This window comes from Aethalodelphis obliquidens, unplaced genomic scaffold (assembly GCF_003676395.1).
Source record: "Aethalodelphis obliquidens isolate GAN/ISIS:26980383/991018 unplaced genomic scaffold, ASM367639v1 scaffold9, whole genome shotgun sequence".
In the NCBI taxonomy this organism is placed as follows: domain Eukaryota; kingdom Metazoa; phylum Chordata; class Mammalia; order Artiodactyla; family Delphinidae; genus Aethalodelphis; species Aethalodelphis obliquidens.
The window spans coordinates 40,923,114-40,941,456 of NW_020837953.1; the positions used below are offsets into that span (position 1 = coordinate 40,923,114).

The 18,343-nt window shown below is 42.1% G+C and overlaps 1 protein-coding gene across 12 annotated transcripts in view; it reads right to left on the bottom strand.

The window, feature by feature from the left end:
• The window catches only part of LOC113622167 (protein DDI1 homolog 2), a 43,085-nt gene that overhangs the window by 19,692 nt on the left and 5,050 nt on the right, over nucleotides 1–18,343 (bottom strand). For 10 of the 12 annotated variants that reach the window (XR_003433432.1, XM_027110084.1, XM_027110085.1 and 7 more), the window contains exons 2-6: nucleotides 13,524–13,653; nucleotides 10,466–10,702; nucleotides 8,208–8,334; nucleotides 4,951–5,078; nucleotides 1,210–1,338 (exon numbers count right to left, since the gene is read on the bottom strand). Coding sequence is in view for 11 of the 12 variants with exons in the window: in XM_027110084.1 (XP_026965885.1) it covers nucleotides 1,210–1,338; nucleotides 4,951–5,078; nucleotides 8,208–8,334; nucleotides 10,466–10,702; nucleotides 13,524–13,653 (751 nt within the window). In the remaining variant the exon portion in view is untranslated. Of the gene's footprint in view, nucleotides 1–1,209; nucleotides 1,339–4,069; nucleotides 4,444–4,950; nucleotides 5,079–8,207; nucleotides 8,335–10,465; nucleotides 10,703–13,523; nucleotides 13,654–18,343 lie in introns of those variants that run through there. The other 2 variants (XM_027110078.1, XM_027110079.1) reach the window with 2 other exon arrangements.

Here is an 18,343-nt window from a genome sequence, read left to right on the forward strand (position 1 = left end):
AAACCAGGAAAAATGAAACAGATATGAAGAGGAAAACAGGTAGAAAAACTACCACTTGCAATGAAAGAAAAGTCATTTACAGTAAAAAAAAAAACCACTTTTTTATCTGCAAATTAAAGGGATAAAACTAAGAATACTTGATTGTATAAGGAAATTAACGTGAATGTTCAATAAGTGCTGGAGAAACTAGATTGGTACCAGTTAACAATATCAAGAGCCTTAAAGGGTATTCATAATCTTGGATTTAGTAGGTTCACTTATGGGAATTTTAACTAAGGGAAAAAAAAATCAGTTTGCACAAAAATGCACTTCCATGTTACAATGACAAAATATTAGGGGAAAAATATATCCCAAAGGTTGACCATTAAACCCATACAACAGAATGCTATGCATTTACTTAAGTGATGCTTATAAAATTTATAATGGCATTTGGAAAATGGTCTTACTTTTTCTTAAAGCAAAGTATAAAAATTCTATATAGTATTATATGATCCCCTTTTACAAGAAAACAATGCCAGAAAGAGATATGTCCAAATGCTACTACTGATGGATTCTCACCTAAAAGAATTAATTTTGCTTCTTTTCACATTTCTATACTTTCAAAATTCTCTACAATGAGCAACTAATTAAATGGATAATGAAAGAAAAAAACAAAGAGAAGAACAATTCTGATTAAAGACGAAGGACTGAACACATGTATTTAACTTAACTTACTCCTAAAAAAAACCACAATAAAAAGTTGTTTTTCTTTTAAAATGTACAGATTACTAAGCCCAAAAATAATGGAAGAGATAACTGAAACACAATTTTGGAACTAGAAAGCAGATGACACTAAGGAAAACTAAGCAGCAACCCTTTTTATCCCAAGAGGCTGATGAGTTGGTTGAAACAAGTACCTCTGCAAACGGGGGTGGAGGGAGACCAAAGCAGGAGCAGTGGTGAAGGGCTGTGGAGGCACAACTGCACCTCGGTGCTCCTTCTCCTGCACTCTGCTCAGCCAGGTGACTACCGCCTCACCCCAACAGTAAACAGAAGTACATAGGGGACTGATGTTTTTTTGTAACCAGCTAAACGATGTTACATTATAACTCTGATAGACTATAGGATTTAAAATTGCTAGGGACTGGGCGTGCTGGATCAGATGCCCCTATCCAAAAGGAATTTTTAAAGTCCACTACCCTACAAAGACTCCCAGTGCCCTGCACTCACCTAGATGTACCCTTCCAATAATCTTCTGGGTGCCCACTCCTTTGGCGATCCCTGCCCACCGACGGTCCACCAGCCTCATTATATTACACCTTTCTGCACAAGCTTGGCTCATAATGGTCATCTGGGCACCTGGAGGTGGAGGGAAACATCAGATAACAAAGATAAAATCCACATGTGTGGGAAGATAAAAAAATGCAGCACTAAGAACAGGGCAGAAAGCAAGTATACTCCCAAGCTTCTGTCTGTGTACGATTTTTCCTACCTAGCGGGCTTCCTGCTACACTTAGTTCAACTTTCAGTTTTACATTGCAATCTGAAACACAGTGTAGAAACTTCACATTGAGGGAAATAACATTATTTAAATGTAATAATTAAATGATATTTTAAAACTTTAAACACAGAAAGCAAAACTACGTGGAAAGGATCTCCAAAAAGTCAAACTATGTCTACAGATGGAAACACTCAATTAAGCACTACTGCACCCTCAGATCAGTTTTCACTGAGTATCTCTAAACATCTTACCAAGTTATTTTTATTTCAAACTCTGGGACACTCTAATTTACCAGTTAAAAAATACATCATGCAGTCTCTCAAAAAACTATAACTGAACTCTCCATTCTCTGCTCCAACAATTAGACCCTCTTTCCTATCAGGAAGAGGGCACTAAGGTCTTTTCTCTCCTGGTTACATACACTCACCCACAGAGCTGGAGTCAGCCTGTGCAGAAGACAGACACTTCTCTAATCTTTACCTAGGGTCCTAATCTCTCCCACAGAATCTAGTTCCACATTCCTGTGTGTTTGGACATGTCTATCTCAAAGCCAATAGGTATAAATACTCTTTCTCCCCAAATAATTCTCACTTCGGATTTCTCTCTTTGCCAATGGAATCCTTTTTCTTACAACCATAAAACAGAGGCAACTGTTCACTTTCGACCCCTCTTCTTATAGCCTTCTCCCAACTCTCAAACTCAGTTCCAATCCTGTTAATAAATTCTGGGCAATTTCTGACCTTTCTTCTTCTAACCATAGCAGTCAACCTGGCTCACACTCTATCCCTCTAGCTAGTGGACAACTTCTCTGGTTTCCAATCCTTTCTGTGGATATACAGTTTAAAGCAAGGAAATAGTTCTGATCTTTAGGGGTACAGAATACTCCAGAACTGCCACTGCCTTCAATCTTCTTAAAATATCACCTTCTTCAGATCCCTTATTCATCTGCTCAAAGGTCCTCAAAGGTTCCTACTCTTTATAAGATCTTCAAACCCACATCACCACAGCCTCAGATCCCACCTCACCCTGGTCCAACTATTTCCAGCTGCTACAGACTGAATGTTTGTGTCCCTCCAAAATTCAGGTTGAAACCTAATTCCCAATGTGATGATATTAGGAAGTGGGGCCTTTGGAAGGTGATTAATTAGGTCATGAGTGTGGAACCCTCATGAATGGGATTTAGTGCCTTTATAAAGGAGACCCCAGAGAGCTCCCTCTCCCCTCCCACCATGTGAGGACACAGGGAGAAGATGTTCATCTATGAACTAGGCATCAGGTACCCAATTTGCCAGCACCTTTTTTTTTTTGGGCTGCGCTGCACAGCATGTGGGATCTTAGCTCCCCCACCAGGGATCAAACCCGCACCTGCACTGGAAGCGCGGAGTCTTAACCGCTGGACCGCCAGGGAAGTCCCTCTGCCAGCATCTTGATCTTGGACTTCTCAGCCTCCACAACCGGGAAATGAATCTGTGTTGTTTATAAGCCACCCGGTTTACGGTGTTGTTATGGCAGCCCAAACGGCCTCAGATACCAGCCTTACAGCCTGACTGCTGTAAACCTTCCACTTTACGCAGAGGAAGGTGTCTCCTTTGTCTCTTACTCACTCTGACCCTCCTGTAGAGTGCCCCTTCCTCTACTTTCGCTTTCTCTGAACTCTACTTATGCTTTAAGGCCCAGCTCAAGACCCATCTCCTCCCCAGCTGACTGTCCTCTCCCAGTGATCTCTCCTCTCATTCAATTTCAACACTTCCTGTTCATATTACTCACAGATAACTTACACTTTATGGGCACTTAAACCTCTTGGCATTTGAGGAAGGTTAGAGTCAAGAAGGCCCAGAAATAATGAAGGAAAAGGGAATTTGGGAAGGCAATTCTTTTCTTCCCCCCTTCCTCACTCTACTCCTCATAAGCTAGTTATTGGTGTAAAGTCTGCAAACCCAGGATGAGAAGGGTCCCTTTCACTGCTCTCCTGCCTTTTCTTAAGACTCAGGTCAAAGCTCCAATCCTCTACCCATGGAGACAGCTCAGTTCAAATGCCCTCTCTTTGGAGAAGCCACGCCTGAGCAACCCAGTCAGAGTGAGAATGTGGTCTTTATGTTCATCCAACACACATCTGATTTTTGCACAGTGGTTAAGAGTTCTGATAGATCTGGGGCTGAATCCAAAGCCTACTGCTCATGAACTCTGAATACCTGGAAGAGTGACTTCCCCCCTTTATATCTAAGTTTCCTCATCTGTAAAACAGGGATAACAGAACACAGCTCATAGGGATAGTCTGAGGATTAAATAAAATTGAAGATGATATACTAAGCACCTAGCATGGTGCTTGGCACATAGTAAGGGCTCAATAAATGCTGAGTGTTATATCAGGGTCTCTTATGAATTTATCTCTCACTCATAGGAGCCCTATGAAGCTCCAGTCTTACCCCCAAGCACTCAGCACAAGGTCCTGCACATAGCACTCAACAGTAAATAATCAGCAGATTTACTCCTCCCAGGAACATATGCATCTCAGGACACAAACTCTTAACAGTTGAAACCTAGCATGTGCTCAGGTATTTGTGGATGAACGAGTGGAAGAAAACCTACTTGAGCAGGGGTTTTTACTTCTCTAGGAACACACTCGTTATCTCACGGCCTCAAGAGAGATACCTAGAATGAAGGCACAAGACCACTCGATTACACTCACATGGTGCTGCCCTGTGTGGTCTTACTAAACAGCAAAGTGTTGTTATTAAGAGAAAAGGTGCCAGTTAGTACAGGCATTATCTGAATGCTCAAGTGGGGAACTCTCGTCTCCTGACCTGGCTGGTAAGTTCTTTAAAGGCAAGAACCATGCCCCATAAACCCTTATACTCCTCACAGCTCCTGGTAGAGTGCTGGCACACAGACCAAGCTGAAATATCTGTTTGACCTCTACCCTACACACCTCCTTCTATATATATATATATTTTTTGCGGTACGCGGGCCTCTCACTGCTGTGGCCTCTCCCGTTACGGAGCACAGGCTCCGGAAGCGCAGGCTCAGCGGCCACGGCTCACGGGCCCAGCCGCTCCGCGGCATGTGGGATCTTCCTGGACCGGGGCACAAACCCATGTCCCCTGCATCGGCAGGCGGACTCTCAACCACTGCGCCACCAGGGAAGCCCTACACACCTCCTTCTTATAGCTCCTTATTCTAAACCCATTTACTCCCGTTTCTTATAGAGGTATCCTAGAAATTAGGATGCCAAATAAGGGGAGGTAGGAAGATAAAGGAAGACACTGCAAAATACAAAACTGGTTAAGAAATAATTAAAGAAAAACCTATTACAAAGAAAAGATTGGCAAGTGAAACAATAACCCTTGGGCTTGTTAGTTAGCTGTCCAAAGGACTACTGCCATCTTTAACGGACACCAGTCTCCCCTTCTCCCTGTGTCAGGTCAGAACGTTGGATGTAGAGACAAAGACACAAAAGATGGAGACATCACCTGAGTCAACAAAGGCTTTCACAGGATGTCCATTCACTTTGCAGTTAATATAAAGCATCACTACTTGGCCAAAACTTTCCGGAGCCTCTTCCATAGCTATTGTCATGTTTTCCTCAATGTTCTGTTGCCTGTAACAAACCAAAACCAGGCACACTAAAAGCATTATTTCCATGAAGAGCAATCTGTTTCAAAGTCACAATATTAAAAACAGACCTGTACATATCTTTTCCTCCAACTATAGCGGCTGAGTCGTGGAAATGGAAATTGGTGCTCTATCCTGAAATATGTGATTTAGCAGGAGGAAGTGAGATATATAATGGGCAGAAAATCTAAAGGCATACAAATCACCTTCATGTAAAAACAATTATGTTCCTTTTACAAGCTCAGAAACAGGAAAACAAACTTCTGGAGAGTAAGGGTCACAACACTTTTTATCCTGTAGTATGTTAGAATTTCATCAATGCTCCAATTTAAACTGAGGATTTACTGGGTATCTGGGTACATTTTCTATGTCCACTGCATTAAAAATAGTTTGCAAATATAATATACAGATGTTTCAACTGCTTGTGTTACATCTGCTGCTTAATTTCCAAATCTGTACAAAATTAGATTAGTTTCTAATCTGTAAAACGAGAACAATAATTTCTATCATAGGATCGCTGAGAGGTATAAAGCATCTAGTACACAATGCTAAGGTAAGAGCAGACGCTCAAAAATATCTAACTACCTGGCTGTCACTTAGAAAACTATACACACACACATGCGTCATAGTTCACCTGGTCCATCAAAATATTTCTTCAAAATCGAATATATTCTAATTCTTAGGTGAGAAAAGCACATAAAACGGAGTTCCAGCTTACTCCAGCATCTCATGTCTTCCTCCCCAACTCTTCTAGAAACATCATCAAAACACTACAAACATTAATTTAAACTACGGCTGGGGCCAGGCAACTTTGCTGAAGACTGAGACAATTACAGAACAGGGTCCAAGGTGGGATCAACTACAGCTGTAAGCCAGAGGCTGGCAAACTACAGTCCACTGTTTGTTTATGGGAACACATCCACACCGTTCACGTAGCTGCTTTCACACTGCACTGGCAGAACTGAGTGCTACCGACAGAGACTGCATGGCCGGCAAAGCCTAAAATATTCACTACCTGGCTCCTTATGGAAAAAGTTTGCTGACCTCTATTCTAAACTGTAGCGCCGGTCCCTTCTGTAATAATACTCTAGCCCAATTGTATTGATGGCTTTATCAGCCAGTCTATAATAAAATATTAAATTTTTCAGAAAGTCAAAGGTAAACTTGTTTAATTTAGCCCGGCAAATATGCGAGCTACTATATACCTCAGTGTACACATACCCTGTGTAATCACTGGTGTAGCGTATCAAATAAAACTGCTATAGGCATTCTATACAATTACACAGCTTTTCTCCTAGGTCACATTATTAAATTTAAAAATAACCTAAAATTAGTTGTGCACTCCTGACCTTACTTTGATTCCAACCAAGATACATTTCAGCAAAAAATCATCTGAAATAATACCAGTTACTTTGGCTATCCTGGGCTCTATGTCACTTTACAGGCACAAGGTTTTCTCCTCTAAAAGAACACATGCATTGTCCCAGTTCCCCTACCTCACCCCTGGGAAGAAACACGAGCCTATGGATGTGCCTCGTTTCACCTCTCTTCCAATAGCTCGGTGTCATGGTTTGGCTATGATGCCTCCCCACTGCCCCGCCCACCCCTCCTGCTTCCTGGCTTGAATGCAACTGTTCTTGAGAGTTATGTCAGGCTCACTTATAGCTGCAATGCGGTCTAGTTCAGAAAACACAAATATCTTCCCATTTCTCTGCATAGATTTAACTAGCGGGATGTTTCTCAAAGATAGTTATTAGTATCCAATACAATTAATGGGAACACTATACAGACAAGAACACAAGTGAATGGCTTAGGGCTATCAATTGATTCTGGTGTATTTACATTTCTCTGATTTCAAATGTACTCAGAGAAATAAGAAACCCTTTATTTGACTTCCAAGTTAACAGTGTAATATAATGACCAAGTTAGGCTTCATTTAAGTAACCAAAGATGATGATCAGGCCCCTAAAAGGAGTAGCCTTACAGTTATTGTTCTTAGTTATACTAAGCCCTTCACAACTAGCAATAAACCAAATCTGGAATGGGGGAAAGCAACTGTTCTTTTATTCAAAGGGACTGACTGAACAGCTTCTTGCTTGTGACTAGTAAGGGGACCAAGGTTGGCACTAGTATCCTTGTACGTGCTTAGGCCCCACCCCTTAAGATTCTATCTATCTATTTATTTATGGCTGCGTTGGGTCTTCGTTGCTGTGTGAGGGCTTTCTCTAGATGCGGCGAGCAGGGGATACTCTCCGTTGCGGTGAGAGGGCTTCTCATCGCGGTGGCTTCCCTTGTTGTGGAGGTTCTAGGTGTGCGGGTTTCAGGAGTGGAGGTTCTAGGTGTGCGGGTTTCAGGAGTTGTGGCACATGGGCTTATTTGCTCTGCGGCATGTGGGATCTTCGCGGACCAGGACTTGAACCCGTGTCCCTTGCATTGGCAGGCAGATTCTTAACCACTGCACCACCAGGGAAGTCCCACTCCTTAAGATTCTGATTCATCAGATTTGGGAGTAAAGCCTGAGCACCTGCATTTTTAAAAGCTTCTCATATGACTTTAATGCTGCCCCAGGTGAGAACCATAGCACTAGAGAATCTGGAGCTAGAAACCAGTCCTGCAGTCAGTTTATCTGCTGAGCCCAGTACAAGAACTGTGGAAGGAGACCGGACTTAGGACTATAAGGTTCCTCTTTGTACAGTTTTCTCCAATTCAGTCATGTCCAAGCCCTGGATTTAATCAGGGCTCATGCATTATGTCTAAGGAAAGAGTGTCCAATCAGTTTGAGTAGCCAGCCTAGTAGTCTCACCAAACTGGGGGCTTCTGCTCAGTCCTGGGGTCATCTACCTGGAGTTGCCTTAATAATGTGCTGTGGGCTAGTCAGGGAGTCTTTATCAAAATTTTAGAAAGTCATTAAATTAGGTAGCTGTATTTTTGTAATGTTGAATCAAAATGCAAGGAAAATGGAAGAGGAGAGAATAAACTAGAAGACTGAAGCTACTACCTCAGATGCAAAATAAGGAATCTACCTCAAAGCAGATGCCCAACAAATACAAGATCACCTGGAGTTTGGGAACCCTAGATTCTCTAAATCTTACTCTTTGGGCAAAGAAGTCATTACCTTATATCTTCTTCTATCTTTGCCTGAGCTTCAAGATCAAAAGGGTCCGCAGAAAAGAGACGAATCCTTTCTTGCTCTCTCCGGGCTCGGTCCTGCTGCTGCTCCACCAAGACCCTAGAAAATTTCTCTGCAAAAACAGTGGGTAAAATCTTAAAAACCATTATATTTTCATTCTTTATTAGTATTTTTCCACACTGAACAATTTCTCAAAATACAACTGTAAGAGATGCAGAAAGGATGGCTAGAAATCATTTAAAATGAGCAATTAACGTTTACTTTCTATTCTCTGCAGAAAAGATTACTTCTTCACCTAAATTTAGTGTAAAGAAATAATGTATCTGCTGGGGCTTCCCTGGTGGTGCAGTGGTTAAGAGTCTGCCTGCCAATTCAAGGGACACAGTTTCAAGCCCTGGTCCAGGAAGATCCCACATGCCGTGGAGCAGCTAAGCCCGTGCACCACAACTGTTGAGCCTGTGCTCTAGAGCCCACGAACCACAACTACTGAGTCCACGTGCCACAACTAATGATGCCCGCGCGCCTAAGAGTCCGTTCTCTGCAACAAGAGAAGCCACCGCAGTAAGAAGCCCGTGCACCACAAAAGCAGAGCCCGCTCGCCGCCAACTAGAGAAAGCCCACGCACAGCAACAAAGTCCCAACATAGCCAAAAATAGAAACAAACAAATAAATAAATTTATATATATAAAAAAGAAATAATGTATTTGTAGACATCATCTCAGAGACGATGACTTTTCAATTTAAATCAGTGTGGCAGATAAATGATGCTACCCCTCCCCTCCCCACTGCCCTTATTATCCTATTACCTAGAAATAAAAGAGAGCACTACTATCCCTCTTTTCCTCTTCTACTTTTGTTTCCTTTACAACACACTCTGCCTTAAAGCAGATAAATTATAAGCAAACTACTGTTTGTCTATATTACCCTATGGATACGAAGCAGGAAAATTAGCAAGGAGAAAACACTGCTTGCTGTAAGATGGATGTATGTTACAAGAACCACCTTTATTTGCTATCTCGTAAATGTGAGTACATTCAAATGTATAAATGTACAAGTGCCATCATCATGGTCTTTGGCAAGATACGCTGCATAAGACATTAAAGAAACCAAAATAATGGTCATATGAACTAATACACACAACAGGGATGAATCTAAAAAACACTGAGTGAAAGACGCCTGACACAAGGGAGGACATACTATATGATTCCATTTACATGAAGATGAAAATTAGGCAAAACTAACCTCTAAGTATCAGAATACTGGAGCCTATAAGGGGAGGAAACTGACTAGAAGAGAACATAAGGGAGCTTTCTGGAGTGAAAGAAATGTTCTATATTGTGATTGGGGTGCTGGTTATATTAGTTTGTCAAAACTCAACGAACTGTATACCTAAAATCTAAGTATTTCTCTGTAGGTAAATATTACCTAAATTTTAAAAATGGTTATTGAGGAATAAGTTATTAAGTGTGTTATGTTTTAAAATTTAATCAGTAGGGTTTCATAAACCCAGGAGTAAAACTGGAGAAATGTGCAGAGAAAACTTTATTCATAAAGATGGCTAAAAACAAATGTTCTGTTAAATACAAGAATGGCTAAAATATAGCCCCAAATAAACTGTTGGTGACAACCGCACTACTGTTAAATTTAGGGTGAATGAGAATAAAGGGGTTGCACTTTGCCAAACAGGCTGATGGCCCTGGACCTGTTTTCCTGGAACGAAATCATTTTAACTGGCATCAGCTGGTTAACTGGTACTCTCTTTAACTGAGGTTCTAACTAAACAGGTTAAAATATCAGTACCTGGTCATTACAAGATATTATCTGCAGAAAAAGAAAAACCACACACACAAAATAACAAACAAAAAAAACCCCTGAATCGCTATGCTGTACACCTGAAACTAACACAATATTGTAAATCAATTATACTTCAATTAAAAAAAAAATCTGTACCTGGGTTATACACTGCTAAAATGATTAGGGGAAAAAAAAAGGAAGGAAAGGAAAACGAAGGTGCTGGTTGAGCTGCTTCAGAACTCTACATAGCCCTAAAACTGTCACTATTGCCAACTAACTCAGCCTTTGACATCAGCGCTAATTTACCTCTCACAGACCAACTGATATGTTCAATACAACATGCGACACAGTGGGCTGAACACACCAGTTGCTTGAGTTTCTCCACATTTGCCGTGATACAACTATTCACCTCAGGTCAGCTTGACAGCCTTCACATTTCATAAGCTTACCAAGATCTCCACTGAGCAGAGCATCTGCCAAGGGTGGATTGCGTTCCTTCAACAAGGACAGCTCATGGGGGTTGGCCAGCAACATGTCTCGGAGCAAGGCTGGATTGTCCAGGCCCTGAGGAGATGAAGCTACCTCTCCAGGAGATGAGTGGGACTGCTGTGCTCCTGCTGGCTGGCGCTGCCGGGTGTTTGACGTGCCAGGCACAGCTATGCTACGGAAGTCTATTCGGGGTAAGTCTGTTGGGGAAAATCGATTCGAAGTTTACTTCAAATGACTCCATAAAAACAAGTATTTGAAGGAAACAGCAGATTTGCACATATGTGGTATGCAGTAGTAGTAGATGGTAATCACAGACATTCCGAATGCGCTTTCCCTGGTTCTTTCTCACGCTGACCTTGAATACAAAGACTGCAGTCCGAGAGTGAATAGGTAGGAAAGAATAGAAAAACAGAGGGTTGGGGAGTAGAGGTAGGGATAGGAAGACAATGGTAATAATCCCAAATTCTTGGCTTATAAAATATCCCAGGATAATAAGTTTTTACTTACTTATGTCTTTAAAAAAGCAAAGCCAATCTCAAACATAACCACGTAAAGCTCGATGTGGTTCTTAAGAAAAATCCTAGTCTGCTTTCACATATGCTCCAAAGAGCCCTGCCACCTTGGGTAAAGAATACCATACATATCACGTGAACAGCATAAATGTTAGATGTTAACTTCTACAAGTATGTGCCACACTTATTAGTTCTTTGAATTTACACTTTCATCTGTGCATCACTGCTAACTCTTCTCATACCCTGGAAAGCTAGTAGGTGTAATCATGTCACGGGAGAGAAAAAAACAAGAAAAGAAACCTGCACAGGTTCTCAGTGCTCAGTACACCAAAAGATTTAACAGTTCACAGGCCACACTCCCAGGTTCCATAATCCAAGGTGAGCTGACCTTACTAAAGTGAAAGGAAAATAAAAGGGAACCTTACCTCAAGGACCCACATATTATATGATTCCATTTATGAAATGTCCAGAATAGGAAAATACAGAGACTGAAAGTAGACTGATGGTTGCCTAGGGCTAGGAGGCATGAGGGCAGGTGGGGAATGACTGCTGACGAGCACAGAGTTTCTTGTAAAGATGATGAAAATGTGCTAAAATTGCTCATAGTGATGGTTAGGCAATTCTGAATATACTAAAAATCAGTGAATTGTACCCTTTAAATGAGTGAATTGTATGGTAGTGAATGATATCTCAATAAAGCTGTTACTGAAAAAAAGAGTTGTATTTTTAAATAGGAAAAAGAAAACAAAAAACGTAAAACCCTAGGTATAACCAGAATGATGGGCTAAGACTGAGTGAATCCACATTTCTTCAACCCCAAAATGTATCTGATGATTGCACCTGCTCCAAGTCTGGGGCTGTCCTGAAGCCTTTTGGACTTCAAAGAGAAAAAGAAAATGCTTAAACTCAGGAGGAAGGTTTGTGCCTCTTAGCATGGGTTCAAGTAGGCACTTTTCTTCAAACAGACCTCAGCTGGCAGTGTGTGTGTGTGTGTGTACGTGTACATGGACATGAACTTCGAACCAATGAAAAAGTGAAGTGAATAAGATGATCTTTGTGAGGTAGTTAATCTAGGTCAACCAGCAAAACATATATGGGCGGGTCTTCCTTATGGGTTGAGAAATTTTTATCTCAACCTTGTTATACTTATCTTGGGAGTCCACTCACTTCGGAATAATTTTGAAAAACTTGTTTGTTTACCTTATAGATCAGAATTGCTTCCCCTCCCCCACCTACTGGCTCTCTTGTCCCTGTGGCACAGCACAGGAAAAACAAGAAACAGTGAATCTCAGAACTAACAATTTCACCAAATTAACCACAGGAAGATTTGGGCTTTACTGATTGGCTTATGTGAACCCCTTCCCTTTCTAAAGTTTAACAGCAGCCCCAAGGGAATAATGTAATCTGGATCTGAAAGTAACAGGGCTTGATGGTGTCTTATAGCTCCAGTTTCAGGCTGAATGGAAGCACTGTGTTCTAAACTGGAGTCGGTCATCACCCAGACACCTAAACTCCTTTGAGTATCAGAAGCAAGCTATGGACCCTCTCCCCATCAAATGCACAGATGCCCACACAATTCTGCACACTATTTCAAGGACACAGACACTTCCTAACTCCCAATGCACAGATTCTAGATGTAGCATGTAAGATAAATAACAGTTTCTTTTTACATGATTAACAAAGATGGTGGGAAAGAACCAGGATTTGGTGGTCAGCTGCTTCAGGTTCATAAGGCTCAGTGTAACGGGAAAAGCACCAAGTTTTAAATCCTGTGCCTTCACTTACTAGCTATGAAGATATGATTTAAAAATTGTCAAGAGGGGGCTTCCCTGGTGGCGCAGTGGTTGAGAGTCCACCTGCCGATGCAGGGGACACGGGTTCGTGCCCTGGTCCAGGAAGATCCCACATGCCGCAGAGCGGCTAGGCCCATAAGCCATGGCCGCTGAGCCAGCATGTCCGGAGCCTGTGCTCCGCAACGAGAGAGGCCACGACAGTGAGAGGCCCACATAACGCAAAAAAAAAAAAAAAAAAAAAATTGTCAAGAGGTATCTCTTCCCTACAAAAGTTATGAGATGACCTGAAATGTGGGTGCAAGTGCCTGGCTGATTGTAAAATGTTCAGCAAAGGCCTATCACTGAATGCCAGACACAAAGCAGCAAAAGTCAGCCAGGAAGCAGAGGCATATGCAGCGTCTCAAGTCCTTCTCAAGGATAAAATGATCACTGATAACAACAGAAGCTAATATTTACTGACGGCTTGCTATGTGCTGAAGGTTTTACATGCATTATTCTCCCATCAACCCTACGAGTTGTGGTTAATTATAACACACATCTTACAGATGAGGAAATGGACTTAGAGTGTTAGCTTGTCCGAAGTTACCCAGCAAGCAAGTGGCAGAGTCAGGATCTGTACCCTGGCAGTCTGAATCCAAGGCAAATCCAAAACTCTGAACTACGCTATCTACTAATGCTTGCCAGGGCTGTGAAACCATCATGAGATGCCGTACTTGGGAACTGCACCGAAGGGCGAGGGTCTGCATTCTCCTTCTGTCGTAAAATCACAACGTCGCCATCTTTTAAGCCGTAAGAAGCCAGTGATCTGTGGTTGTCTGTGAGAGGCCTTTCAGCGTAGACAATCTGCAACCAGAAAAATTTGAATAGTATAAAGCACCGAGAAGCAACATGTCACAAAACAGAAAGACTACAGTTTTCCTCTTCATTAGAGAATGTCACTCCCTGCTCAACACCCTCCAGTGATTTCCCATCATACATAGAATAAAAGCCAAAATCCTTCTCGTCAACTATTAGGGCCAAACAATTCAGCTCCCTGGCTCCCCCATGACCTCATCTCATACCATGATTGCTATTCCTCAAATAATACCAGCAACTTCCCCCTCAAGGCTGTTTCACTTGTTGTTCTCTCTACCTGAGGAATGTTCTTTCCCGGGTCATTTTTTTAAGGTCTCTGATCAAACACTATCTCTTCAGAGTCCTTCCCTAATATTTAAAATGCACCCTCACCTCCCATATTATATATTTTTTCTTTATGGTCTCTCTGTCCCACTAAAATGTAAGCTACTCTGAGGACAAGGACTTTACTTTTTTCACCATATCCCAAATGCCTAGAACAGGGGCCTGGTAGATAAATCGTGCCCAAGTATTTGCTGAATTAAAGGACAAATAAAGCTATGGGAAGTAGACCATTTTAGATTTAATATTGAGCAGGGAGGGAAATGGGAATGATTTATTCTGGGGATGATAACTGCAATACTATTAAATAATATGTTCACTCCCCACCCACAAGTTTTAGTGAGATATAATTGACATACAACACTGTATTAGTTTTAGTTGTACAACATAATGATGTGATATATGTATATATTGTAAAATGATTACCATGATATGTTTTGTTAACATCCATCACCCCATATAGTTATAAATTTTTCTTCTTGTGATGAGAACTTTTTTTTTTTTTCCGGTACGCGGGTCTCTTACTGCTGTGGCCTCTCCCGTTGCGGAGCACAGGCTCCGGACGCGCAGGCTCAGCGGCCATGGCTCACGGGCCCAGCCGCTCCGCGGCATGTGGGATCTTCCCGGACCGGGGCACGAACCCATGTCTCCTGCGTTGGCAGGCGGACTCTCAACCACTGCGCCACCAGGGAAGCCCCCGTGATGAGAACTTTTAAGATCTACTCTTAGCAACTTTCAAATATATGATACAGTGTTGTTAACTCCAGTCACCCTGCAGTACATGACTGTACTGTGTCCACTTTTAAATGGTCTCACACACAAGCTTCCCGAGTTCTTCCTTCTCTTCGACCTTCCCCAAACTTTTATCACTTTTATGTTTATGAGTGGAAGATAACAGTGGAAGAAATTTAAAAAAGAACAATTAAACACAGATGGAAAAAAGGATCAGGGATGTATTACTAAGGAAAATATTTTTATGATGTGCAATCGAACACTGAAGAAAGCCTGAGAGCATAAAAACAGATGAAACAACGGGCTGTGGAAAGAAAAGGGACAAAGGGCATACTATGATTTCACCATGAAGGAACACAAAACCTAACCCGCATCATGACCTACTCTGTAGAGGGGCATTCAGAACAGACTCTGACTTTGAAAGGTTTTCTTCTTAACAATTCACTTTCCACGAGGCCACTGGCAAACTGAGGAACTTGAGTTCTGTCCTGGCTCTGACAGGGCCCCTGACACTCAGCTGGTCCAGGCTTCACAGTTCCCATTTGTCAAGCAAGCAGCTGGGGCTACATAATCATTACACCTATCCCTTCCAGGTCTTTCTGCTACACTACCATTTTACAATGTTTCCTCAAGTGTCCTCATAGCTCTCATAGTAAAATTGCCTGACACAGAACCTGAAAAATACAGGATTTAAACCGGAAAAAAAAAAAGATCTGTCATATCTGATCTCAGAATTTGCAATGACATGAGAAATAGAACAGGAAACTCAATTTAGTTCCTTCCAAAATCAAATACTTCTGCGGTTAAACAAAAAAATGATCTGCAGAATTTGTAGGCTGAATTATATTTTTTAAGTTCTATACAGGACTAGAAAAAGTATCGTTAGTTCTTACCCTCACCTGCGAAGTTAAAATTTGTTACAATAGATTGCAACTGTCATTCTATCGACCCATTCACTCTCCCTTATTTAAGCATATATCTCATAGTAAAAGTATACCAGAATCAACATAGATGGTTTGCAATACAACCTGAGTCATATTATAACTTCTGGGATTGCTTTAAAAACCACCACAAATCTGAAGTGACAAGCGTCATGGGTTGAGGTGTGCAGCAAGAAAGAGGCATGCAAGAGAAATGCCACGCAGGCAGTTCCTACAAGGGGGCTTCAACTCTGTGAAGCAACCACAATGAAAGTACCAGTGGCCTAAGGCCTACTCCTTAATTTTCTAGGGTCAGAAATTCAACTATCAGTATATTTAGAGACACAGGATCAGTCAACGTACTCTAACTGTACTTATAAGAGAACATTTACTTGTCTACAACGAGAAATCAAACTCAGGAGAATCAGAATGCTCCTATCCACAAGATCCCTGAATTTTCTTCAGGCTGGAAATGCTACATGGAAAGCCATATTAAAATAGCAGACGGCTACCACTGAGTGAGCTCCCACTGGGAGCCGGCATCTTACTAGGTTCTCGCAGTCTTCCACCTAATCCTCGTATCCTCTCGTTTAAGTCTCATAATCAATTTATGAAGTAGATATTAATTGTCCCATTTCATGTACAGGGAAACAAGTTACTGTTAGGTGACCTGAGGCTCCACAGCTATTGAGAAGAGAACTGGGGTTGGAGCCACACCTGCCTGACTTTGTAGCCCACACTCTTTCCTGGTACCACATACAGCTTTCCCAAATATAAGTCCAAAGTGGCATGGTGAATTAGCTGGGCGACCTTTACAAGAGCTATTAAGCCACCTATCACTCCTAAGGGCCTCTACTCACCAAGGGGATCAAACGCTGTCCACTGCTCAATGTATCTCCTGCCCTGAACATGAAGAAAGGAGCACTCACTACCAACCCCTCACTCTCTGATTCCCATTTTACAGATGCCATACATCATTCCATCACTGTTCAGCTGAACAGTTTTTCCTCAGCAGACAACATAATTTTTTAAAAAGAAGGCGGCCTGACCTAACAACAAAAATGTAAGATCCAGGTAGTCAGTACCATCCAACATGTAACATGAAGTGTGGAAGACTGCTATCTGCCCCAATCTCCTAAAAATACTAGACTGCAGAATGTGGGTAAGGATCAAACATTCTTCATACTGACAAAGCAGCAGGTGTATACCATTCTAGTCCAAGGACATAGATGAGACAAACAGTAGCTTAGTTGAAATTATGACTGCCACAAAGAACTGGTTTTTTTTTGTTGTTAAAATAGGCTTAAGAATCTAAGACAATTATTCTGCAGCTTGAGTTCCAGAATAAATCGGAATGATTTTCCAACTTAATATGAGTATCTAGTAGACCAATGGTTTCAAATTTCTACCAGTCAAAACAAAATGAGTTTTGTTTATGGCATTGGTGATACTTTCTACCATTCATAATACCCAGCTCAAAGGTTATAAGGCTCAGCTACACGTCTTTTTTATTGCGGTACACGGGTCTTTCACTGTTGTGGCCTCTCCCGCTGTGGAGCACAGGCTCCGGACGCACAGGCTCAGCGGCCATGGCTCATGGGCCCAGCCACTCCGCAGCATGTGGGATCTTCCCAGACCGGGGCTTGAACCCGTGTCCCCTGCATCGGCAGGCGGACTCTCGACCACTGCGCCACCAGGGAAGCCCTGCTACAAGTCTTAATCTCCAAAACTGGCACAACTGCTAGTACTTCTCCAGAGGAGGCACCCTAGAGATTGAATTCTCATCTTAACCAATATTTAACAATACACTAATTAATACAACTCCAAAGCCTTTAGGCATGATGTCAAATGTTTCCTGGTCTCTGAATGAGAGATTTCAATCAATCAACAGAAATCATAACAGTACATTTCTAGCATTAAGGATCATAAACTGGCCACGAAACCCTTGGAATCACATTTGAATGGCTTCATAATAGTATCTACCATTAGTTGAAAGCCCACTATATGCCAAGTGATCTACACATACCATCCCATGTAATAGTCAGCTTGACTTTTACAACCCTTCTGGAAGATAACTTGACAAGTTACTAAAAGCCTCCCAAAAGACCTGGCAATTCCATATCTAAGACTTTATCCTGAGGAAATAATCAGAAATGGAGACAAAGCCTTAAGTATAGGGCTTCCCTGGTGGCGCAGTGGTTGAGAATCTGCCTGCCAATGCAGGGGACACGGGTTCGAGCCCTGGTCTGGGAAGATCCCACATGCTGTGGAGCAACTAGGCCCGTGAGCCACAACTACTGAGCCTGCGCATCTGGAGCTTGTGCTCCGCAACAAGAGAGGCCGCGACAGTGAGCAGCCCGCGCACCGCGATGAAGAGTGGCGCCCGCTCGCTGCAACTAGAGAAAGCCCTCGCACAGAAACGAAGACCCAACACAGCCAAAAATAAATATAAATAAATAAAAACAAAAAAACCCCACAAACCTGAGGGACATCATAGATTCCTCTTAAAAAAAAAAAAAAAGCCTTAAGTATTTAGGTATCCATGGACATGTTACTCATAACTGCTTCCAAATGTCCCCAATTCAGTTCAAATGCCCAGCAAGGGACTTCCCTGGAGGCTAAGTGGTTAAGAATCCACCTGCCAATGCAGGGGACATAGGTTCAAGTCCTGGTCCGGGAAGATCCCACATGCCGCGGAGCAACTA